At 40.0% G+C, this 25,079-nt stretch overlaps 1 protein-coding gene across 1 annotated transcript in view; it reads left to right on the forward strand.

Moving 5' to 3' along the window:
• Positions 1–25,079, forward strand: part of SDCCAG8 (SHH signaling and ciliogenesis regulator SDCCAG8) — a 234,050-nt gene that overhangs the window by 39,219 nt on the left and 169,752 nt on the right. The window contains exons 6-9 of the mRNA XM_021682699.2: positions 1,870–2,010; positions 8,274–8,338; positions 11,596–11,784; positions 20,489–20,627. Of these exons, the coding sequence (XP_021538374.2) occupies positions 1,870–2,010; positions 8,274–8,338; positions 11,596–11,784; positions 20,489–20,627 (534 nt within the window). The remainder of the gene's footprint in view (positions 1–1,869; positions 2,011–8,273; positions 8,339–11,595; positions 11,785–20,488; positions 20,628–25,079) is intronic.

Raw genomic sequence — 25,079 nt, forward strand, 5'->3', positions numbered from 1 at the left:
TTTTCCAGATCCTTATTTGACTCTCTAGCTTGACATTTTGATATCTGTTGTTTTGTGCCTCAATCTCTAGTAATTCTGAATTGCATGAGTCCCCTGTAGGCACCAGACTTTTTCACACATCTGTGACTTTCCCCATACTGTTTTCTTCTTGGCATGCTCTTCTCATCTAGCTTGCTCTTTCTCATCCAAGACATAACACCAATGTCAACACTTCCCCAGAAAACCTTCCTTGAATCTCTTGTTCTCAGTGCCCCTCCTTTGTTTTCCCATAGCTCCCCATGCACACCTCTGGCCTAGCACTTACCTTATTAAATTGAAATTATCTGCTTAGGGGTTTGTCTTGAGGATGAGATTGGTCTTGTTCATTTTTATCCCCCAAGCTCTTAGCACAGTGCCTGAACATAGGAGCTAACATACACAAATGTTTGCATTAAACTGAACTTCCAGAAGAATATGGAATAGGCCCTCAGAATACTACTTGGGATGAATGAGCAGTTTAGTTCATTCTAGCATGATATGGCACTGCAGTGTAGTTCTGTGTTTGGGACATATCCTCTCCTGTGAGTACTACCATATCCTTTGGCCCTTAGCAAGAGTTCAGTAATTATTTGTTGAATTAAATTAATATTTCAGTCCTTGTACACACAAATTACCCAGATCTTTGGGCTGCATATTTCACTGAATGTTGAGAGGGTATCAGAGGTGCAAACACAATGGGTATACACCAGATGTGGTCTATAGGCATGTTTTGTTTGTTTGATGAACAATAAACCAGTATTTAACAGTGTTTCAGATGAAAAGCCAGATATCTGGCTTATCTTTTAAAAAAATCAGAAGATTTTTTTTTGTAATATGAGTTTGCATTCACACATGGCAGCAATTGCATGGAACTGAGTAATGGCTGCAACTTTCAGACCGTTTGTCATGGTCCCTACCACTCCTTTGTGAGTCCCTGACGTGCAGGCTATATGTCAGTTCTGTTTATCTCCATGCACTGTTTTTCTTATTGAAGATAAATATTTTTCTGGAAAGACAGGAGAGCATAGTGGTTTGGGGCATGGCCTGGGGAACTAGATTGCTAGGGTTCAGATCCTAGCTCTGCTGCTTATTAGCTACTTCCTACCTCTGTGACTCTTACAAATTACTCAGTGTGACTCAGTTTCCTCTTCTTTTTTTAAGATTTATTTATTTATTTTAGAGAGAGAGAGAGAGAGAGTGAGCAAACACGGTGTGGGGGGGGCAGAGGGAGAGGGAGAGAGAATCTCAAACAGACTCCCTGCTGAATGCAGAGCCCAGGGGCTTGATCTCGTGACCCTGAGATCATAACCTGAATCAAAATCAAGAGTCAGACACTTAACTGACTGAGCCACCCAGGCACTGCAATTTCCTCTTCTATGAAATGGAGATAACAATGAAACTTATCTCATAGGGTTGTTATAGTGATTAAATGAGTTAATATATGTGAAGCACATAAACAGTGTCTGGCACATAGTAAATACCATCTGTATTAACATTATTATTAGTCATGCCTTTATGAAAGGTAGAAAATGAAACCAAGAGAGGGCTGTGTGTTTTAAGAATATATGTCTCCAGAGAAGTAAGAGAGAAGTTCATTTGTTGAAACACTGGCAGCCAGCCCTCTTTGCTCATTTACATTATTACCTGTGCCTGTAGGAATCTGACTTTGTAACACTTGTGGAATATGACCCTAATAGCATGAAAGTGTAAAATCATTCTTGATGTGTAATTTAGAAGCATCTGCTCTCGTCTTCCTTTCATCACAGATGAGAATCAGTGTTCCATTTGTAAAGCATGTATGTTGATTTAAAGTTAGATGCCAGTTATAATTACTCATACATTTTATTTTAGGGAAACCTGCAGAATTCTTGGATTACAACAGCTGAAGACTCTGGGGTGGATGAAGCTGCCAAGTGGCGATTCTCCCAGGACAATGCAGATACTGTCAAAGGTCCATCGGCTGGTGAGGCTGAGAAATGGAAGCTAGAACTGGTGAGAATTTGGCTGCTTTTCTCTTATGCATCTACTTTTTTTGTACTTTTTCTATTGTGGTAGATAAACGTACCATTAAATTTAGCGTTTTTGCCATTTTAAAATTTACATTTAACCATCGTTAAGTGTACAACTCATTTGCATTAAATACAATCACAGTGCACAACACTATCCATTTCCAGAATTTTTATCATCCCAAACAACAGCTCCATAGCCATGAAATAATAACTTCCATTCCCTTCTCTCCCAACCCCTGACAACCTCTTCTACTTTCCGTCTCTATAAATTTGCCTAGTCTAGGTACCTGACACACATGGAAACAAACAATATTTGTCCTTTTGTGTCTGGCATGTTTCATCTAGCATAATGTTTTCAAGGTACATCTGTGGTGTAGTACATATCAAAATATCATGCCTTTTTAAGGGTAATATTCCATTTACATATATACGACAGTCTGTTTATCCATTCATTTGCTCATGAACTTTTAGTTTGTTACCACCCTTTGGCTCTTGTGAATAAAGCTACCATGAACATCAATGCACAAGTATCTGTTTTCATCCCTACTTTCACTTCCCTTGGGCATATAACCAGAAAGGGAATGGTTGGATCATATGGTAATTCATTCTTTTCTTTTTCTGCTCCTCAGACTCAGTTATTTTAACTATCCTATCTTCAAGTTTGCTGATCCTTTGTTCTGCTGCTCACATCTGCTCTTCTATGCCTTTAGGAATTTTTCATTTCAGTTGTTGTACTTTTCAGCTCCAGATTTGTGTTTAGTTCCTTTTATAATTTATTTTCTTTATTTAAGTTTTTATTTTAATTCCAGTTAACATAGAGTTATATTAGTTTCATGTGTACAGTTATTTTCCTTATTTCTTTTAGTTCTTTGGCCATGTTTTCTCTTAGCTCTTTGAGCATATTTAAGACCATTGTTTTAAACTGTTTGTCTAGTAGGCCTGGTGTCTATAGATTTTTTAAAAAGATTTTTACTTATTTATTTGACAGAGAGACAGTGAGAGAGGGAACACAAACAGGCGGAGTGGGAGAGGGAGAAGCAGGCTTCCCACTAAGCAGGGAGCCCAACATGGGGCTCGATCCCAGGACCCTGTGGACCATGATCTGAGCTGAAGGCAGACGCTTAACAATTGAGCCACCCAGGCGCCCCATGTGTCTATAGATTTTTTAAGGGTGGTTTCTGTATTTATTCTGTACCTCTAAGTGGGCCATATTTTTCTGGTTCTTTGTAGGTTTTGTGATTTTTTTTTTTTTTTTTGGTTGAAAAGTAGACATTGAAATGAACTATTATACTTTGGTAACTCTGGAAATCCAATAGCCCAGTTCCCCATGGGTTTTCTCTCTTTTATTGTTGAAGGCTATATTGTCCTTTCGTTTTGAGACTTTTCCAAATTATTTTTGTAGATTATTCCTTATTGTGTGTGATTACTGAAGTCTCTGTTTCATTAGCTCATGTTCAGCTAATTTTGACAGAATTTCCTTGAATGCCAGGAGCTAAAATAAGTAAACAAACAACCACCAAAAAAACACCTGCACAAAAAACCAAAAAAGAATAGCCACGTCTGCCAGTCTTTGCTGATTGGCTCTGTGCTGGGGCATTCCTTCACCCTGTAGCTGGGCTTGCTCTGAGCCTAGAGATCAGCTTAAGGTCCTCTCAGGACTGAGTATGTGTCTTCCCTGGGCATGCTTGTGGCTTTCTGAATTCCCTTATATACACAGCTGGTCTTGAATGTCCTCACTTCCTAGAGTTGAAAATCAATTTATTTTCCGCTCAAATGATACTTTCCAATCTTTTGATCTCTGTAACAGGCCTTTCTTCTTCCTCTAGTCTGAAGTTTTCTTTGCAATAAATTTGACATGGCAGAATTGATCAACATTGATGGAAATGTAAAAATGACACTGTAGATGGAGCTTGCCATGGGAAAATAGGATGCATTATAATTCAGTCTCATTATCATCTCTAGGTGTTATAGTTTTTTTCTGTTTTCTGTCAGTCTTTCAAGTATTACTGCAGACACACAGACCACTCACTCCTTAGTTACTTCATAAACTTATTACCCACCTCCGTTTCTTTTTGCATTCCTAGCTGTGGTTTATGCAGACCTCCTGACCTAAAATATTTCCCTATCTTCTACCTACCAAAATGTTTCCAGCCTGCAAGGCTTCATTCAGATGCCCCCTCCCATTCCACCTTCCCGGATTACATCTTTCCACCTCTCCTTTACCCACATTAGAATTAATTTCTCTCTTGTGTCTCCTCTCAGTGTTGTGTTTATAACTGTTAGAGATTCATTTGTATCCAGTTTGTGTCAAAGGTCAGTCCCTGCATCTGTGTGCCCTGTGTCCCAAATCTTTCTTTGTTTCCAAGGGTTTCACTCTTGGACTTACCTCCTCTTGCTCTTATGTCTTTCCTCCCTCTTGACTGGGTTATTCTCACCAGAATATGAGCTTTACTATCTCCCTTTTTTTTTTTTGTTTAAGAGAGAGAAAAAGAGAGTGCTCGAGTGGGGAATGGGGAGGGGCAGAGAAAGAGGGAGAGAGAATCTTAAGCAGGCTCCATGCTCAGCATGGAGCCCAACATGGGGTTCAATCTCACAATCCTGAGATTATGACCTATAGTTCCCATCTTAAAGCAAACAAGTACAAAATATATTCTTTTAACCATACATTCCCTTTAAACTATCACCCAACTGTATTGCTCCCCTTTATACCAAAACCTTCCCAAACAGTTGTCCACATTCACAATTGCATTTCTCACCTCCCCTTGTCTCTTATACTTAAGTTGAGCTTAGACCTTATATTGACCTAAACTTGTTCTTTTCAGGGTCATTAATGACCTCCACATATCAGTCCTCATCCTCCTGAACCTTGTGGCAGCATTCTATAATATGTTGGTTAGTCGCTCATGCTATCCTCCTTTACTTGTCTAATGACCCAATTTAACAAATTCAGAAGAGTATGCAAAACAAAAATGTGCAGCTTAATGATTTATCTTCAAATGTGATTGTCACCTGTAAGATGTGTAGCACTGCCCTGTCCGAGAAGCCCTCTTTGTGCCCCCTCCCAATCCCTGCCTCTCATTCCCTTAGAGCTAATCACTTAACTTTCATGAAAATTGCCTAAGCAGGATCTCTAGCCACTAGTTGATACCTGCCTATTTTTTTAAACATTGCATAAACTGGGTCACACAGTATGTATTTTTTTTGTGTCTGGCTTATTTCATTCAACCTTACATTTGTTAGATTCATACACATTGTTGCATGTGGCAGAAGTTTGTTCGTTTTTACTGGTGGGTCTACTGTATAAATATACTACAATTCACTTATCTATTCTACTATTGATGGATTTTTGTATTGTTTCCTATTTGGGGCTATTGTGAATATTGCTGCTATGGACATTCTTTAATATGTCTTTGGTGTGCATGACACACATTTATGTTGGGTGTGTACCTTGGAGTGGAATTGTTGATCTTGAGGTATGTGTATGTTCACATTGAATGGTTAAGGAGAGCATTTTGGGTGGATTTTATCAGTTTACACTCCTACAGCACCATAGGAGTGATACCATTGCTCCATATTCCTGCCAACACATTATATTGTCAGTTTTTCTGGTGGGCTTGTAGTGCTATCTCATTGTGATTTTCATTTGCATTTCTCTGATGATTCAATTGTGAGATTGAATATCTTTTCATGTATTTATCGGTGTCCTCCTTTGTGAGGTACATGTTCAAACATCCTACTCATTATTTTGAGTTATTTGACATGTTTTTTTTTTTTTAAATTCTTTATGTATTCTGGGTATAAACCCTTACAATATGTCTATTGTAAATATATTTTCCCATTCTGGAGCTTGCCTTATAATTGTCCTGATAGTTTTCTTTCTCTCTCTTTCTCTTTTTTCTTTCTTCATGATTAAAATTTCTTAATTTTAATGTAATCTCAGTTTTCCCCCTTTATTGTTTAGTGCTTTCTGTATCCTTTATCAAAAATGTTTCCCTGCCCCGGGTCATAAAAATATTCTCTTACATTATCTTCCAGAAACTTTATAGTCTTGCTTTTAACATTTAAATCTACAATCTACCAGTCTTTATTTTGTATATGATGTGTTGTGTAGGGGGTCATAATTTGTTCTTTTCCCGTATGGTTATTTATCTATATCCCAGTACCATTTGTCAAAAAGACAGTCCTTTGTCTGGTATCTTTGTTATAAATCAGGTGTACATATATGTCTGGGCTCTGTGTTTTATTTCTTTGGTCTTTGTGCTACTGTCATCCTCTCTTGATTGTTACAGCTCTATACCTGGTAGACTACATACCACATCTTCCAACATTGTATTTTATCTTCAAGAGTGTCTTATTTCTGGAGGTACCTGGGTGGTGCAGTTGGTTGAACATCTGACTCTTGGTTTCAGCTCAGGTTGTGATCTCAGGGTTGTGAGATTGAGCCCCATGTTGGGCTCTGCACTCAGCCTAGAGTCTGCTTGAGATTTTCTCTCGCTCTCCTTCTGCCTCTCCCACTCATGCTCACTCTCTCTCTAAAATAAATAAATAAATCTTAAAAAAAAAAAAAGTGTCTTATGTCTGGCCTTTTGTATTTCCAAATACGTTTTAGAATTAATTGTTGGGCACCTGGGTGGCTCAGTGGTTAAGTGACTGCCTTCAGCTCAGGTCATGATCCTGGAGTCCTGGGATTGAGTCCCACATCGGGCTCCCTGCTTGGCAGGGAGTCTGCTTCTCCCTCTGACCCTCTTCGCTCTCTCTCTCTCTCAAATAAGTAAATAAAATCTTTTTAAAAAAAAAAAAAGAATTAATTTGTCAAGTTCCAGAAAGCCATTATGAGGCTTTGATTGAGATTGTCTTTTGATGGAGATTGATTGCTAGAAGTCACTTGGGGGAGAAGATATCGTTATTTATTTACTTTTAAAGATTTTATTTATTTATTTATTTATTTATTTATTTATTTATTTATCAGAGACAGAGAGAGAGAGCACAAGCAGGGGGAGCGGCAGGCAGAGGGAGAAACAGGCTCCCCGCTGAGCAAGGAGCCCGATGTGGGACTTGATCCCAGGACCCTGGGATCATGACCTGAGCCAAAGGCAGGCAGACACTTAACCGATGAGCCACCCAGGCATCCCGAAGATAGCTTTATGATATTATATCATCTAATCCTTTATGTTTTAAAGATTTTATTTGTTTATTTGAGAGAGAGAGAGAGCACAAGCAGGGGTGGGTAGGGGCATATCTCTTTCCTATGTAGATGCAATGCACTTCATTGGTCTTCTCTTTTCCACACTTCAGAGTGACTTAAGATTCAAATCTGATCAAGTTTTCAATGTCCACCCAATGCCTCTACTACATGGAGATTACATGAGTTGTCTGGGTAAAGGTCTTGTATATTTTTTCTTCTCATGGCCTATTCTCACCTGTTCACCCATCTCTATCCATTCTTCTATCTAGCATTGTATTTGTAAGTGGATACAGATCCACTCACTGGTCAAACGTGCAACATGTTTTCTCCAGCCTCTGTGCCTTTTGTTCTGTTGGAAGTTAATCCTTTAAGTATTAGCGCTTCCTCCAGGAAGCCTTCTTTATTTCTCTTAAGCTGAATTACAAGTTCCTGCCTCTCTGATTTCAGTTTACCTTCTATATACCTCCCTGGAGTGAAATATATAATTGAAATTGTCCCTGTGTTTTTCTATTCCTTCTGAGAATATAAGCTCCTGGAGGTTAAAGGCATCTTCATCTTAGATACCCAATAAATATTTGCTGAATGAAGGAATAGTGGGATGCCAGCATTGTAGCTAGTACATCCATTTGGTCTGTTATTTATTGTGATTTATAACTTTCCTTTTATCATTGATCCAGCACTCATTTATTGTATGTCATTACACAGCAATCACAGTGGGGGATTCCAGTAAGATTTGATCCTTGCCCTCATGAACCTTATAGGTGAAAATTGGTTCTTCTCAGAGTCATACTTTTAAAAGTAAGATCTAATGTAGGCATTTTTGAACAAAATTGGCAGGGGGGCAGTAATAACCATTTTATGACTCAGTCCACAAAGAGTGGGTATACACTCAATAAAAGTACAAAAGTTTGGGTGAACTAGGGAAAGTGTTTCTTGAGAGGACGCATTATATTTCTTCTTGGGTAAAAGGACAAAAATTGAGTTTAATATTAATAATTCAAACTTGCTGATAAAGCACAGGGCATGGAGAAAATGTACACTTTTTGTTTTCTCTTCTAAAGGAGAGGCTAAAACTTACTTATGAAGAAAAGGGTGAGATTCTGGAATCTCAATTGAAGTTTTTGAGGTAAAGTATCATTGTCCATTTAAAAATTATAGCAAAAGCATAATGATCTTAAAATGTATTTGAATGTTTGCTGACATGCCAATTTTACTCAACTTAAGAATTACTTGATGACATTTTATGTTCAATATAAGCAATATCCTCAGGTTATTAAAGGAGCAGGGGCATAAAATTGTGAAGTCCCATTTCAAAGAACTATGAGCTAAATTATAAATTTTATCCCTTCATTAGTTATGAAATATTCATGTTTTGTCATAGAAATTAAGAATCACTAGCTGCTCTGATAGAAATTATGCTTTTAAAATAAAATACTGAAAATAAACATTCTAGTTTTCAAATTACAAGCATTTTTTTTCTCTATAGGTATTTTTATCTAAAATTATAACAATAATAGTTTGAGTATTTTTCTATATATGATGAATATGAGTATACTGTCTCCCCTTCTCCATGGGGGATATGTTCCAGGACCCTCAGTGGATGCCTGAAACTGTGGATAGTATTGAACCTTATATATATTGTTTTTTCATGTACGTACATACCTATGGTAAAGTTTAATTTAGTAAGAGATTAGGCACAGTAAGAGATTAAGAGTGGTAACTAAAAATAGAATAGTTATAACAAAATACTGTAATAAGAGTTATGGGAATGTGGTCTCTCAAAATATCTTATTGTCCTGGCTGATCCTCCTGTTTGAGATGATGGGAGATCTAAAATCCCCAGGGGGTGAGATGAAGTAGGGGGGAATGATATTCACATTGTGACGTATTGTTAGGCTACCACTGACCTTCCGATGATCTGTCAGAAGGAGGATCATCTACTGCTGGACCTTGGTTGACCCTGCATAACTCAAATCATGGAAAGTGAAACTGTGGATTGGGGGGGGATTTCTGTATACACAATAAGTTTTCATGTACTTTTTGACATGTTTTTTTAGAAGTCCCAATAAAATCTATATATTACAGATTAACCAATTAGTGATTTATTATATACTATGGGCAGAAAAAGATACCAGGAATTGAATTTTTTGGGGTGTTGAAGCTTATTTTAAATAATGACAGTGAAATATTTTTCAATCAAACAAACTTGAAATACTTTTTATAATTTTATTAAGTCTAATTTGCAATAAAATTTAAAATCTTCAGGACACATATTGTTTGGAGACATAAGCAGAATAATAATACCCAGACCCAGAGCTCGTGGCTTTTGTGCTCATTTTTTAATACGCTCTTACTCACTTTATACCTTAACCTGATTAGTTTTAGGATTTCTGTAGAGACTTTTATTTTTTCATGAAGAAACCTAACGTTTAAAAAGTGGCCTAATTTTTGCTTTCTTGCTTTTTTTTTATCTAAGTCTTTATTTTGATTTCTGTTGTGTTTTGATTCTTCAGTTTTTGTTTTTGTTTTTTAGAGAGAGAGAGCACGAGCGAGCACGAGTGGGGGAGGGGCAGAGGGAGAGAGAGGATCTTAAGTAGACTCCACGCTGAGTGTGGAGCTGGATGTGGGGCTCAATCCCACAACCCTGGGATCATGACCTGAGCCAAAGTCAAGAGTCAATTGCTTAACTGGCTGAACCACCCAGACGCCCTGATTCTTCATTTTTTAAGCTAATAGCAGTGTGATTATTTTGTCTTATTCATAAGTCAAATGTGCCATCTTTAATTACATTAAAATACCGCTTTGCAATGAACTAGACTTTGTTCCCTGCACCTTCTACATCTTTCTTTTCCCTTTAGTATACCTTAAGATTATTTAAAGAGGCATTTTCTTTAAGAAAGAGAGAAAACCACCATTCTCAGAAGCTCTGGCTTTCTGGTATCTATTTCTTTTTTATTTTTTTGCCATTTCGAGTAATCAAATCTACCTAACTGTTTGGAATTTGAAACTGACAAAAATAGTAATGGAGACCCTTTGATTTTGGAATGTGCTTCCAAAGTTCTTTTTACGAAGCCTTTGAAAGTCAGACTTTTTCTATATGATATTTAAAAAGAAAACTTATTACATTGGAGATATTATCTCAGGCATAGGGCAAAAACAGCTCTTTTTTTTTTTTTTTCACTTCAGACTATCGTTAGCTTAGCTTTTTTAACCCTTAGATTGCCTGCAGATCTTTCTCACCTCCTCAAGGCTGCCTGAAAGCCCCCACATCCCAGAGTGGAGGTAGTGTGTGATAGCCAGGCATCTTATTATTGACCTCTCTTCTGTGATAGCAAGTTAGGATAGCTGTAGCTCTCTGAGTATAATAGAAATTGACAGCAGAGTTGACTGAGCTGGAGATAAAGTGCCTGCTTTCAGTAGTCCAGGTATTTAAGGGCTATTTTCTCTTTTGAAAGCTAGGAAGTTTTTATATATATATATATAATATACAGTAGGAAAGGAAGTGTGCAAGGAAGCTCAGTTGTCCCAGTTGGTTTTACCAAAGCTTTACTGGGAAGGGGTGGGGGCGAGAATACAACCCATACACTGGTCATTTTATCCTTAAAAAGTCAGCATGGAGAACCTCATCCAGGGACTATCTCATATAGTAAAACAAACAAAGTAAATACACACACATACACACACACACACTTCCTCAGCCCTTTCTTTTAGCAGACTGCATATTTCCTGCTAATAGCTGCTGCTTATGAATCTTTATGAATGGTAAATTCTATATAACTTCTTTCTAAAAGAAGAGAGTAGCCCACTTTCTTTTGAAATAGCTCTTTATAGAACTTTGTGATTCAATGATTTTTTAGTTTTTTTCTTCCTAAAGAAGAATGGGCAACAATAAATGACTCACAGATGAAATCCATGAGCTTCTAAGGTACTCTACACATTTTAAGGGTTAACACTTGGAATAGGGTATTTCCCTCAATTCAAGGATGTTGTGTTACGTTGCCTCACCTTTTTATTAGGAGAAATGACTTAGGATTTGTATTTGGAGTTTTATTTTTGATCGGTGGACGATATAACATAATGGAGATGGATCCTTTGAAAAGAGAGCTGGTATCAAGAGGCAGGCTAATCTGTGTTAAAATCTTATAAGAACTTGGGCTAATTATTTAATATATTCAAGTCTCATTTTACTCAAAGTGTCAATTAGGGTAATCACACTTACGTTTCAGGGCTGTGGGAAGAATTAATCAGGTATTGTATACAGAGCACCTCATAAGTTAAGCACTCTGTGGGATGATACAGGTGACGTAGCAGTTATCTGTGGGATGATACAGGTGACGTAGTGTACATGGTCATTCGCTAGAACTTTCTTTCCCTTCTTTTCAGGAAAGACCTAGCTGAATATCAGAAAAATTGTGAAGATCTTAAGGAGCGACTGAAGCATAAAGAGTCTCTTCTCGCTGCTAATATGTCTAACTGTGTTGGTGGCCTTTGTTTGAAATGTGCTCAGCACGAAGCTGTTCTCTCCCAAACCCATAATAATGTTCACATGCAGACCATTGAAAGACTGACTAAGTAAGTAGTTTCTCCACACGGAGGCTCCATAACATGGAAAACTGTGTCTTTAAAGGAGCATTGTGTTCTTTCATCCCCGTGCTGTCTCATGTGGGATTGATGCTGAGCTTCAAATAAAATGGATTTTATTTTATTTCACTGGAGTTTTCTTGAAGATGGAACAGGTGGGTTCTGCCAGCTGTGTGTGACCAGGTCACTGGGACAGGTAATTTTACTTCTCTTGGCCTCAGTCTCATCTTGAAGGAGAGAATCGAAGTAGATAATCATTACAATTCTGTTCATGTGTACGAGTCTATAATTGCAAATCCGGCACTATTTGTAACAAAAATGAGTTTGAGAGGAATTCTCTTTTTAAATATTTTTTATTTATTTATTTGAGAGAGAGGACAAGGAGCATGAGTTGGGGGGGTGTTGGGAGGAGTGGCAGAGGCAGAGGGAGAAGCAGGCCTCCTGCTGAGCAAGGAGCCTGATGTGGGGCTCGATCCCAGGACCCCAAAATCATGGCCTGAGCCGAAGGCAGACGCTTAACCAACTGAACCACCCAGGCGTCCCTGAGAGGAATTCTCTTGATTTTGCCAAGTCTTGGATTTCCAAGCTGAAGTTTAGGTAGAGTGAATTTTTATCACATCTTTATCACGTGCCTGCTGTGAGGAATATTGGGAGTGCATCAGAAGAACGACCCTTAGATCCACTATCAATTTTTGAAGATGGACTAAGGACAATTTCCAAATGAGCTTTCATGCAGTTGAAGTTTTCATCTAGGCTGAAATACTACAGTTCTCTATATACATCCTTTTTGTCCTATCTTCACTGTTCCAGGGAAGCCTTTTCCTGTGAAAAGGTTATCCTGTGGGATTTGAGAATTGTTATTTAATACACCATCCAATGGTGATTTATAGTGTGTGTTCTTCCGTGCCCCCTACTCTTCTGTATGCTGAAGATCACCTCTCTCTGTTTGGACTTATTTAAATAGCCCAGACATCACCGCCTCCAAGAAGTATTCTCTCGCCAACCTCACCCCATCTCGCCCTCAACCGACTTAGGCGCCTTTCTTCTATGATTTTATAGTAGATTGTGTATACTTGGAGGTGATACCTGTGATGTGTTTATTTCTGTGTCCCTGGCTTCTGGCAGAGGACCTGGCCTGCGGTAGACACTCTGAAGGTTTGCTGTTCATAGGACAAGGCATTTTGGCAGTCAGAGTTCCTCCAGTTGGAACTGGTGTAGAGAATGGAAAGATTTAGTCCTTAAAGTCAGACTAATTTTACCCCAGTGTTTTGACCTTTGCACAAATTACTTTACCTCTCTGAGTCTGGACTTTTCTTGTTTGAGGGAATAATACCTACATGTTGAGATTTTACTGGAGCACTTAGCCTTGTGGCTAGAGCACAAACTGCCTCGACTCATATTCTGGCTCTCCTAGTAACTGGCCATGTAACCTCGCGAAAGTTACTTAACCTCTCATGCCTCAATTTCCCCATTTTTAAAACGGAGATAAAAGTACCTTAATAGCGTTATTTTGAAGGTTCTTTGAAAGAATACCTATATGGTGCTTAAAACAGTTCCTGCCGAATAATAAATGCTCTATAAATATTAAAACTCCTCTGTACCTCTCCTACTCCAAAAGCAATCAAAATGTCTGGTAGCCATGGTTTCCATACATAACTAACCTATTGGTTGTTATATAGAAACTGAATTTCTCCAGTATGGACTGACTGGTAGTTTTTATGATCTGAGCTGATGGTCCTGCTTTTTGTTAAATACTATATTAATTAAATATATTATTAAATTATTCTTATATATTTCACGTAGCTATAAAATTTATTAAATATATATTAAATATATTTCCAGATCCAACTACCATGTGGCAAACATTTATTATATACCAAGGACTCTGCCAGGCAGTTTAAAAACATAATCTTTTTTAACCTTAGTAAAGCATGTATGAGGTAAATATTACACCCATTTTGCAGCTAGAGATACTGAGACTCAGAGGAATTAAAAATTTGCCTGTTTACATTTGAAAAAAAAAAAGAATAGAACTATACTTCACAAAAACAAATTCAAGATGGTTTAAAGACCCAGATACAATTCAGCCTATAAAAGCATTAAAAGAAAATATAGAAAATTATCTTTATGGCTTTTGGCTAGGTCAAGTCCTGAACATGGTATGGAAAATGAATGCCATAAAGGAAAAAAATATATACATTTAACTTCATTAAAAACAAACTTCTTATGATATCATGATACAAATTGAAATTAAAAGACTGGGGAAAATATTTGCATGTTACATAACAAAAAATTGGTGCACTATCTCAAGAACATCCTTTGAAACAGACATGAAAGACAAACTGCCCAGTTGCAATGTGGATAAAGAATAAGAACTGGTGAGCAATCAAATAGGAAGATGTCAATGTATGAGAAGGTATTCACTCTGTTATTATTGAGGGAAATACAGATTTTTCAAAAAACCCTTCAAGTTGGTGAAAATTAAGGAGATTGATAGTGACAAGAATTGGGGAGGCCATGAGTGAGTGGATATTTTCACACACTGCTGGTGGGAACTGTAAGTCGATATTACTTTGTAGGGTAATTTAGCATTATCCATTCATAGTTGAACTGTGTATTACATGTTTCAAAATCTACCCCAGAGAACCTGTGTATGTGCACAATGGGGCCGTTCTAGGGAATGCTTTTGCAACATTACTTATAATTGGTGTTGTGATAGTGTGATAGGATAAGAAATACATATTTTGGTCTTTATCTTTAGTTCCTGGCACAGAGCTCCTAAAACCCCTGTAATGTCCTAAATGATAAGAACAATAGGAACATCCTTTGTTATATTTGGTTTCTGTCCCCTGCTCCTGAAATAGCTCTGAAACCAAGGTGAAAGGAACATCTTTTGTTATTCTTTCAAGCTCCTTTCAGCCACACCTGAGTTTATGTTAATGAGATGACTTTTGGAAACCCACTAAGGATGGGGGAGGCTAGTCACCAAGGGAACCATCCATGTGATTAGAGGATTGGAACTTTCAGCCCCTATTCCGAAATCTCTGGGGAGTAGGCAGGGACTGGAGATTGAGTTCAATCACCAGTGGCTAATGATTTTATCAATCATGCCTAAAGAACCTCCCTAAAAACCCTAAACAATGGAATTTGGAGGGCTTCTGGCTTGGTGAACATATCAAGGTGCTGGAAGGGTGGCACGCCCAGAGAGGGCATGGAAGCTCCACTCTGCTTCCCACACACTTTGCTCTATGCATCTCTTCCACTTAGCCCTTTGTGACTTGTACCTTTATAGTAAATGGGAAATAGTAAGTAAAGCACTTTCCTGAGTTCTGTGAGCTGTCGTAGCAAATTATCAAGGCTGAGGAAGGGGTCATGAGAACCCCTGACTTATGGCCAGTTGCTCAGAAGTACAGGTGACCATCTGGGACTTGCAGTTGGCACCTAAGGTGGGGGACAGTCTTATGGGACTGAGCACTAACCTGTGGGGTCTGTGCTGACTCCAGGAAATTAATGTCCCAATTGAGTTCGTATCAACTGAGAATTAGAAAATTGCTTGGTGTGGAAAATGCACACATAAGGTGTCAGAAGTGTTGTGAGTACAGAAACTGGAGGAAAAGAAGTGTTTCTTTTAGGTGTGAACAACCTAAATATCCTTCAAGGGTTTAGATAAATTATGTTATGCACAGTAAAAGAAAAAAAGAGTGAGGTAGATCTATATGTACTAATGTGGGACTAAGCTCCACAATATGTTGTTGAGGGAAAAAAATAAAGATGAAAAAAACACGTCTGAAATGAAACCCATTTGTATTTTTATTTTTTAAAAAAAGGCCATGCACAGCCATACTATGTATTTTCTCCAGGTTCATACATAGGCACAGAAAAAGGTTTGAAAGAATAAGCACCCAATATTTAACAGGGATTACCCCTGGAGAGGGAGAGGAAGGCACCGAAATCGAAAGTAGGTGTCAAGTGGGTCTTTACCCATGTTGGTAATTACATTTACAAGGAAAATATAATGAAAAATTCATTTAAAAAGGGCAAAAAGCATATTCAAAGTCACACAGATGAAGAGAAACAGAGTTTAACTAAGTGATCTAGCATAGCCAAACCAACAAATAAAAGACAGGGTTTTTTTTTCCCCTGTTGCCTTTCATATTATCCTTATAGGTCATGAGAAAAATATTTTAAGAGGAAGCTACAAAAAAAAAAAAAAAAAAAGAGGAAGCTACAAAGTTTACATTGATTTCAAGGCTGGCAGTCATTTAGAAATTAGATTCTTCCTTGGTTATGTATTCCTTTGTGACTATTCTACATTTTAGCTCTTAGCCTTTTAAAATAAATGTCAGCCTTCTCTGTTCAATTTTCTGCTTTGTCAGCATATCATGAGCTCATGTTCTGCTTTCCTAACAGAGTACAGTGGAAGGCTCCTGCTTTTATTGTCAATGAAACCTTTGTCTATAGGATTCCTTTGGCCTCAGCTGGTGTTCAGCTTCTTTCAACTTATTAATGCAGAAGGCTGAATATTGAGTGTTATGCTGCCTTTGAAGAGTGGCCAGCACTTTTTGGGTCTGGATTTCTAGTTTTCTGCATAATTAGAAGCCTGGACCCTCAGTAAGCTGTATCGTAGAATTTCCTGCAGGACTCTAAGATGGAATTTTAAAAAATTATATCCCAAATATGATGAATCAAAAGAATCTCCTGGCCTCTACTTGAAATGTGGCATTGTGACATGAGCTGTAAGTTCCTTTGTGGAACTTCTAGCACAGACTGTATTGGCTATATGACGGGAGTGCCTCGAGCTCTTGAAAGGGACAGGACCCGGCATGACCTCGAGATCAAACCACCAGTATGTTTGTGGCGTTGTGTTAGGACCATAAGGACTTTTTGGAGAGTATACCTAACAACTGTTGATGACATTGGATACATTTTAAAAGTTGCTTTGAAGTCCTCCTAGTGTTTCTGAACTTCTGCCTTTCACTCAGGCCTCATTATGCCTTGAGGTAAGTAAGAGCGATGACAGTGACCTCTCTTTCTTGAGTAATGATCAAAACACCTTCAAATGATAATCAGGATGGAACTGCTTTGTAATTCGATCCTTTTCTATAGCTCCTAGTGTCTTGGAGAAGTTTCAGAGTACTGTTTAGAAAGGAGAAGTGATTACTACTATACTATCCTGGGACTTTAGTCCAGCTTGTGAATTTTGAGTGGGTCTTGGCAATGTGGTGTATAGTTGGCTTTGAAAGACTATGGCAGGAACTTCCCAGAAATGAGGAACAAGGAAATGTTGTAGTCAGCCCTCTAGACTTGCTTTTAAAAGACAGGAATAATACTAATGATGCTTAATGATGCTTGAAACTGGTACTCACTGTGGAATAGCTGAGAAATTTCAGGCATTTCTTAGACACCTTATCTTTCAAGATGAAGCTCATGCTCATATATCAGACCAACTCTCCCTTTTCCTTATTTTAAACATCTGATCCAGATTATTCAGGGACTTTCTCGGCCCTTGTCGCTCTGATTGTTGCACTAAATTCCTTAAATACTCCATGCTCATTAGCTGGTTCATCCCAGAACTCGCACCCGCTCCTTGCCTCAACTTGTGCATTGGCTGCTCTTTCAGGGTCTTTTGATCGTGGAATGTGGCAGTGTTGATGCCGTGTTGCTTGCTCTGCTTCGAAAAACTCCTTGATGACACTTAGATGGTGTTCTTGAAGCACTCGCAGACCTTTGGCCATTGCAGATGGTAATTTGGCGAACTGCCACCTCACACTCACACTGGTAGGTCATATGTATTTGTACAGCTTCCCACTGAGAGAGGTGCACTGGGGTCTGGCTCTGGGCTGGGCCTGTGGATTGGGAGCTCTGGAGCAGGCCTGCAGTGGCCCAGGTAGTTCTCCAGGGTGGCCGGGATTGACTGCTCTTGAAGGCCAGATAATGTGGAGTAGGTTGGGGCTGGGGCTAAAAAAGGAGCTAAATCAAGAAGGTGACCTAGGAATGGGACTGGAAGCAAGGCCTCGTGTTGAAGGCAGGGCTAACATGCCCAGAGTTGCGTCTGTTTCAAGTGCTTGCTATTTGGATATGGGCTGACCGAGTTGAAACAAAGCAAAACAAAAAATGTAGGGACTGAGTGGATAATCCTAAATTATCAAGATGGCTTCCTGCACCTGTAAGTGTGTGTGCAATTTAAGCATCTCTCTGGAGCTTCCCAGCTGGTCTGAGGGCCGCCTTAAAGCATGGGTACATTTCTCTTCCAGAAAATTGGAGTGTGTCAGTCCAGTGGCCATACAGATGTTTAGTATCATCATTTCATGGGCTCGCTGTTGAATGATGAGGTTAACAAGACATCAGTATTTGGGGGTGTTTATCTTTGATGATTGTCATCTGAACCTGATGAGCCGATAGTCTGAAAAGTTTTTGAACCAGAACACCTGAACTCTTTAGTCTCCAATTCTAAATAGCCTAGTGACTTTTTAAATCTAGATCCTAAGGTATTAGAACTGGGAGGAGTTTTACTTTACCTCTTTTGATGCCCTCCTATAGCAAAGTCACTACTTGTTCGATTGGTCTTTTGTCCTTTATTCCACTGAGTATCTGCTAATGTGGCAAACGCCTCTCAGCAAGAGGACATACTGAAAAGAAATTAAATATATTAAGCGTTAAGTCTCCTGTAAGAAACAGATTTGTTCGATTTTGATCCTGTTGTGATCTGTCAGCATACTATCAACACAGCTTTTCTGTTAATTCTTTTAGTTGGAACCTTGGCTTCAGTGAGGCATGGCATCCCAAAGAGGTCAGAGCATCACTGAATGCTTTCTCAGTCTGACTTACAACTCTAAGAAAGGTGATGGTCTGATGCCCATTTTGACTTGTCCTTAAAGAGTGAATTATTTTCTAGAGTCGTGCATTCTAGTTGGACTGCATATTCTCAATGAAGCTAGTACTCTTTTATGTTAGAGCTTTTTTGAAATGCAGATAAGTATAAATTCACTTTGCCTTCAAGTAATCTGTGTTTGACATAACGAGAGTGATTTAACCTTGCTTTGATTCTTCTACTCTTTCACATAATCATTGTGTTTGATTATATTTGATCAAAATAATTAACTCCTTTTTTCATTTCCTTTAGGACAAAAGAAAGAGTAAATTATTTTTCTCAATTCAAAACACACCAGCAAATTCTAAAATGAAGATCACTATGCTCTCATGAATTTTATGATAGTTGAAGCCATTCTTTTTTTTTTTTTAAACAAAACGGGCTTTTATGAAACTGCTAATAATTATAACTTTGTTCAGTATTACATATTTCTTAAAATATGAGTGCTTTCCAAATACCACAAATAGTTTAAATTATTTTATCTTTAAGAGATTTTTTTAGGGGTGCCTGGGTGGCTCAGTCAATTAAGCGTCTGCCTTCGGCTCAGGCCATGATCCCAGGGTCCTGGGATTGAGCCCCACATCGGGCTCCCTGCTCAGTGGGGAGTCTGCTTCTCCCTCTCCCTCTGCTGCTCCCCCCTGCTTGTGCTCTCTCTCTCTGTCAAATAAATAAATAAAATCTAAAAAAAAAAATTTTTTTTAAATCATGTCACTGGTTAATTCTGAAAGCAACTCAAACTCAGATTATAACCTTTGAAATTATTTCTCGGTTGCTAAACTTAAAAAAAAAAAAAATCAGAGTTGGCTCTTTCCTGGTAGTTTAGGACTTGGCAAAAAAAAAGGACTGCAAGCAGTTACTTGAACTGAATTTGAAACCACAGTTTAGAACTTGAGCTCTTTAACAAAGCATGGGATAGCAGAGAGAGACGTCCAACTTACTTTTTTTTTTTTTTTTTTTGCTTTGTGTGTGTGTAGAAAGTTTCCCACTTCATTTTCTCTTTGGTCTAGTGATCATTTTTATCCAATGGATAAATTCCAAATATTCTAAAATCTTCTACGGAATTTATTTAACTCATGAGATTGGATCTTTGCTAGTTTACATGCCAAAGTGTTTTGGCATCTGGTTGCATCTATCCCTAAGAAATAGTTAGCTTAGAGGACTTCTGAGATTTGCTGACAAGGGTGTGGGGCCAGGCAGCGATCAAACCAGCGGGATGAGATTTTATTAAATCCTGAGTGTTCTCTGCATGACCAGGGCAGTTGAGTGATTCAGCAGTCCTCCCCATTGAAAGAAGAAATGTGTTCATAAGGAGGTGAAAGAATTTAATTGAAAGAGAAGGGCGGAAAAGGGGGCTGTGGAGGAAGACAAACAGGCAAGGATCTATTTGTTCAGACAAACGAGAGGGGTGTCAGTGTAGATAAGACCTTAGTAGCCCCTGAACATGTTAACTTCCACTTTGAGGTAGAGTTCCCGCCTTCTCTGTCTTACTCCTTTTTTCCCCCAGCCCCCCACCCTTCTAATTTTTAAACGAACTTCCTCTTTTCTGGGCTTTACTCTGCAGCCCACAGTGGGGCTGTCCTCCGCACAACAGGTTATTGTCCCACGCAGACAGAGCCCTGCCATGAATGTCCAGCTTTCCTGGCTGCTCTGCCTGGCCCTCACCAAGGGAGGGCAGAGGGTCTCTCTCCTGGCGTGCTCTACCATGTGCCGAGCCAGCCCCCCCGGCTCGTCTTCCACCATGTGCGAATGCCTTTCTCTTCCTCACTTATGAATACAGAATCGTTTGACCATGTCTTGTTTCGAATGTTCTTTCTGTGCTGACAGGGAAAGGGATGACTTAATGTCTGCGCTGGTCTCCGTCAGGAGCAGCTTGACAGATGGGCAGCAAAGAGAAGCCAGTGCTTATGAGCAGGTGAAACAGGCTCTGCAGATGACCGAGGAGGCCAACTTCGAGAAAACCAAGGCAAGTCTCGGAAGACCAAAATAAAGGCGCGCCGTAACTGCCCTGTTTTCTTTTCCAAAGTATTTCTGTGGTTATTCTTCCATGACTAAACTCTTTTCTTCCGAACATGCAAAGTGAATGCCAAGCTGTTAATGGTGACTTTGTGAAATGAAACAGATTTCCTGGTAGAATTCTTCTTCCTCTGCAAATCTTCCTGTTATATCACTAGTCAGAGAATGTAGTACCATGTGGGAAAGTGCGTGGAGAGATTTGCACACTTCATCTCCTCATTTGCTGATAATTTTGAACGCTGTGAAAACCTTAACACCATTCGTATGAGTTCCTGTATGACGACTGACAAATGTTTCTCCCCTGTGCCTGGGAAATTTTGAGAACATCCAGACATGCCACAGATAATAAATAATATATGTGTATTGAATAGCATATTTGGCTATGAATGGGTCTGGATCCATGGATGCTAAGTCACACACATTGAATGATAGTGACAGTAATCATTAGCACTTCATGATCAGGCCGTGTTGCAGGCACTTTGAATCCTAGGAGGTTCTTGTTGATTCATTGCTGTGTTTGGGGGCCACACCTCAGCATCAGTATTTTATTAAGGTATGGGGCTCTTCACCCCTATAGTCAGCTCCTTAGTCACTCCCTTGTCCCTTGGTCTCTACCCAGTTCATCCCTGGCTCTTCCCAGACCACTGACCATCATTGCTTCCGTGACTAATGCCCCGATGCCTCTGAAACTTATGTTCATTCTGACAAATTTTGTCTTCCTCAAATACTCCTGGTTGTTCATTTGTACTGAACTCTTGTCCCTTGATGATACCATGACCCTCAAGCCCTCCAGTGAAGGCCCTTTGCCACTCATTATCTCATCTGGCTGTAATGGAGGAATGAGCATGCACTCCACTCCTCCTGCCAGTTCCAGGCCTTTCTTCTATCCTCTCCGTTAGTGACCAATCCTCTTTGAAATCATCGTGGTCTCTCTTCTCCCTAATTTTAATCAATATAAACTCTCAATTACTATTTGTCACAGTGTCACTGTTTGACACTGTTTTTCAAAGAAACTCATCCATGGTTATCACTTGGGTTTATAAAATAGTTGTTGGCTATTTGACTCTTTTTAAGAGCATTAACATCTGACCCTTTTCCCCCTCATCTTTGTCTGCTCAGGCTGCTAGAACAAAAATACCATAGCCTGACTGGCTTCAACAGCAAACATTTATTTCTCACAGTTCTGAGGGCTGGGGAGTCCAAGATGAAGGCACCAGCAGAGCTGGTGTCTGGTGAGGGCATGCTTCCTGGTTCACAGATGGCCGTCTTCTTGCTGTGTGGCCTCACCTGGCCGAGGGGGGGGAGGGAGCTCTCTGGGACCTCTTTTATAAGGGCACTAATCCTATTCATGAGGGCTCCATCCTAAGGACCTAATCACCTCCCAAAGGCCAAACATCCTAATACCATCACATTGGGGTTTAGGTTTCAACACATGAATTTTGAAGGGGCACAAACATTCAGTCCACAGAACCCTCCGCCTACCTCCTTTGATCATCCTGAAAGCTTTCTACATCCATGTTGTTAATACACACAACACCATGGTCCCAACACACTTGGGCTTGCTTACCTCTAACATGTCCCCTCTTCTACGGTAACTGTCACCTGAACCGACGTGTCCGTGGTGTCTCAAACTCTGCATCTGCTACCTCTGACCAGCGCTTCTCTCTGCCTCCCTATCACCATTAAACCTCCTCAGTGTCCTCATTCCTGCCTCTGCTTCTTCAGTCTCCTCTCCTGTCTTGTTTTATCTATTGTGTCCAGGCTGGTCTTCTTCCTCTCCCGTTCCGTTCCATTCCATTCCATTCCATTTCCTTCCTTCCTTCATTCCTTCCTTCCTGCCTTTATTTATAAAGATTTATTTATTTGATCTTATTTGAGAGAGAGCGAGCATGTGCGCAAGCTGGGGGGAGGGGCAGAAGGAGAGGGAGAGAGAGAGAGAATCTCAAGCAGACTCCCTGCTGAGCACAGAGCCCAACGCAGGGCTCAATCCCATGATCCCGAGATCACGACCCAAGCCGAAATCAAGAGTCAGATGCTTAACTGACCGCACCACCCAGGCGCCCCCCCTTCCATTTAAATAGGAACTTCACATCCCCAACTGAACTCATGACATTTACTCCCAACGCTGCTGCGTTCTCTCTGGGACCGCACCTCTGTCCACCACCGTGCCCTGACCCGAAAGCTGGTTGCCATTCTCTCCTTCACGCTGACTTCCCACCAATCACTAAGTACAAATCTTAGTTTCTGAACTCTTCTTGAATTCTTTCCTCACTGTCACCTTTCTAGTTCAGGACACCATTATCTCTGGGTTTATGAATTACAACATCCTCTTCCTTCGCTGCGTTCTCTACACTACCCTGCAGCCAGAAGGGACCTTTCTTCGAGGCAGATTTGATCCTGTGATTCTTCGATTTCCAATCTGTCTGGGATTGCCCACTGCCTCAGGACAGTCTCTAAGCCTTTGGCATACTTCTGAGGTCTGGCATGGGCTTCCTTATTACTGTCCTCCAACAGACTCGGCCCCTGTCAGCTTGGAAAGGCAGTCGACTTTAGGGGTTGGGTGAGGTCTTTGTTAGAGTTAGCAGGCCTCGATTCAACTCTCAGCTGCACCATTTCCCCAGCTGGGTGACCTAGGACAGCTTACTTAATTCCCCCAGCCACAGTTTTTCCTCATCGGTAAAATGGAAATAATATCTGACTTAGAGGATTGTTAGTGAGGACTGCATTTTATTTTATTTATATTTTTAAAGATTTTATTTATCTGAGAGAGAGAGAGAGAAAGCGAGTGAGCAGAGCCAGGTGGTGGGGGGGCAGTGGCAGAGGGAGAAGCAGGCTTCCCGCTGAGCAGGGAGCCCGACGTGGGGCTCCATCCCAGGACCCTGGGATCATAACCTGAGCTGCAGGCAGATGCTTCACCGACTGAGCCACCCAGACGCCCCAAGGACTCCATTTTAAAATGTGTATCCGTTATGTTCTAGAAACTCTGGCACAAAGTATTTCCTCAAGAGCTAGCACCTCTGATGGTGACGGCCACTTCTGCCCCGTTTTTGTGCTTCTGTTACAGCCCCTGGGTGTTCGTACCTGCCATGCAAATTCTTCACTCCCCACCTAGATGTTTTCTCCATCTCTCAGGTCTGCTGCTGTCTCTAGAAAATCTCTGGTCTCCCATGCCTAGACTTGATGTACCTCTTATGTGTCTTCATAGAAAGGCTTCTCAGCCTTGGCACTATTGACATTTTGGACTACATAGTTCTTTGTTTTAGACCTTGTACGGCCTGCACATCATAGGATTTTTACCAGCATCCCTGGTCTCTATTCACTAGATGCCGGTAGCATACCTCCTCTTCCCCAAGTTCTGGCAACCAGAGATGTCTCCATATATTGTCAGGGGTTCCCACGGGTGTGTGTGCATGTGTGTGTACATGTGCATGTGCGTGCATGTGTGTACATGCGTGTGTGTGCATGTGTGTGTATGTGCACGTGTGCATGTGTGTGTGTGTGTGTGCGTGCATGCTGAATTGCCCCCAGGTAAGAACTACTCCCCATTATGTACAGCACTCATCAGTGTATTAGTCTTCCTTATTTGTCTTTATCTTTCATTAAACTTTTATTTATTTATTTATTTATTTATTTATTTATTTATTTATTTATTTAGAGTGTGCGTGCACATGTGTGCGGGGGGGGGGGAGAGGGAGGGGCAGAGGGAGAGAGAGAGAACCCCAAGCAGGCTCCACACTCAGCGGGGAGCCCAACATGGGACTCGATCTCATGACCCTGAGATCATGACCTGAGCCAAAATCAAGACTTAGATGCTTAACTGACTGAACCACGTAGGTGCCCCTTTCATTAGACTTTAAAATCTCTGATAGGAAGGAACTTACCCATCTTGATTACTAGTAAATCTTTAGCATCTTGCATAGTGCTTGGCATGTAATAGGTTCTCAGAAAATATCCTCTAAGGGAATTGTAATCTGTTTTCAGTAACACTCTAGAATTCTTTTATTCTTATCTTTCCAGTTTACCACCATGGCCAGTGCCCAGCAGAGGCTCAATCACACATTTTTTTTTCCTATTGCTACTTTCAGCCTTTCAAGTGATGCTGAAGAAAGTCACAGAATCAATTCCACGGGAGACTGATACTGGTCATCCTCAGTGGTTAGAAGTACTATTTAGCAGTTCTTTTCTTTGCAGTTGGCCACCTTCTGTACCATAGGAAGGAATTCCACTTTCTGTACGTCCCCAGCTCTGCTGTTAACTCCTCACTCGGTAGCTGACCTGAGTTTCTGATGTCACAGCCAACTGACAAGAGCCTCTTCAACATCTTCTCATCTCCCAGACGTGTCCTCTACTCATTTTTCCTTGCTTCTCTGGCCCTCTTACTTCCCAAGATGAAATCTGCTAA

This window comes from Neomonachus schauinslandi, chromosome 6, assembly GCF_002201575.2.
Source record: "Neomonachus schauinslandi chromosome 6, ASM220157v2, whole genome shotgun sequence".
Lineage (NCBI taxonomy): Eukaryota > Metazoa > Chordata > Mammalia > Carnivora > Phocidae > Neomonachus > Neomonachus schauinslandi.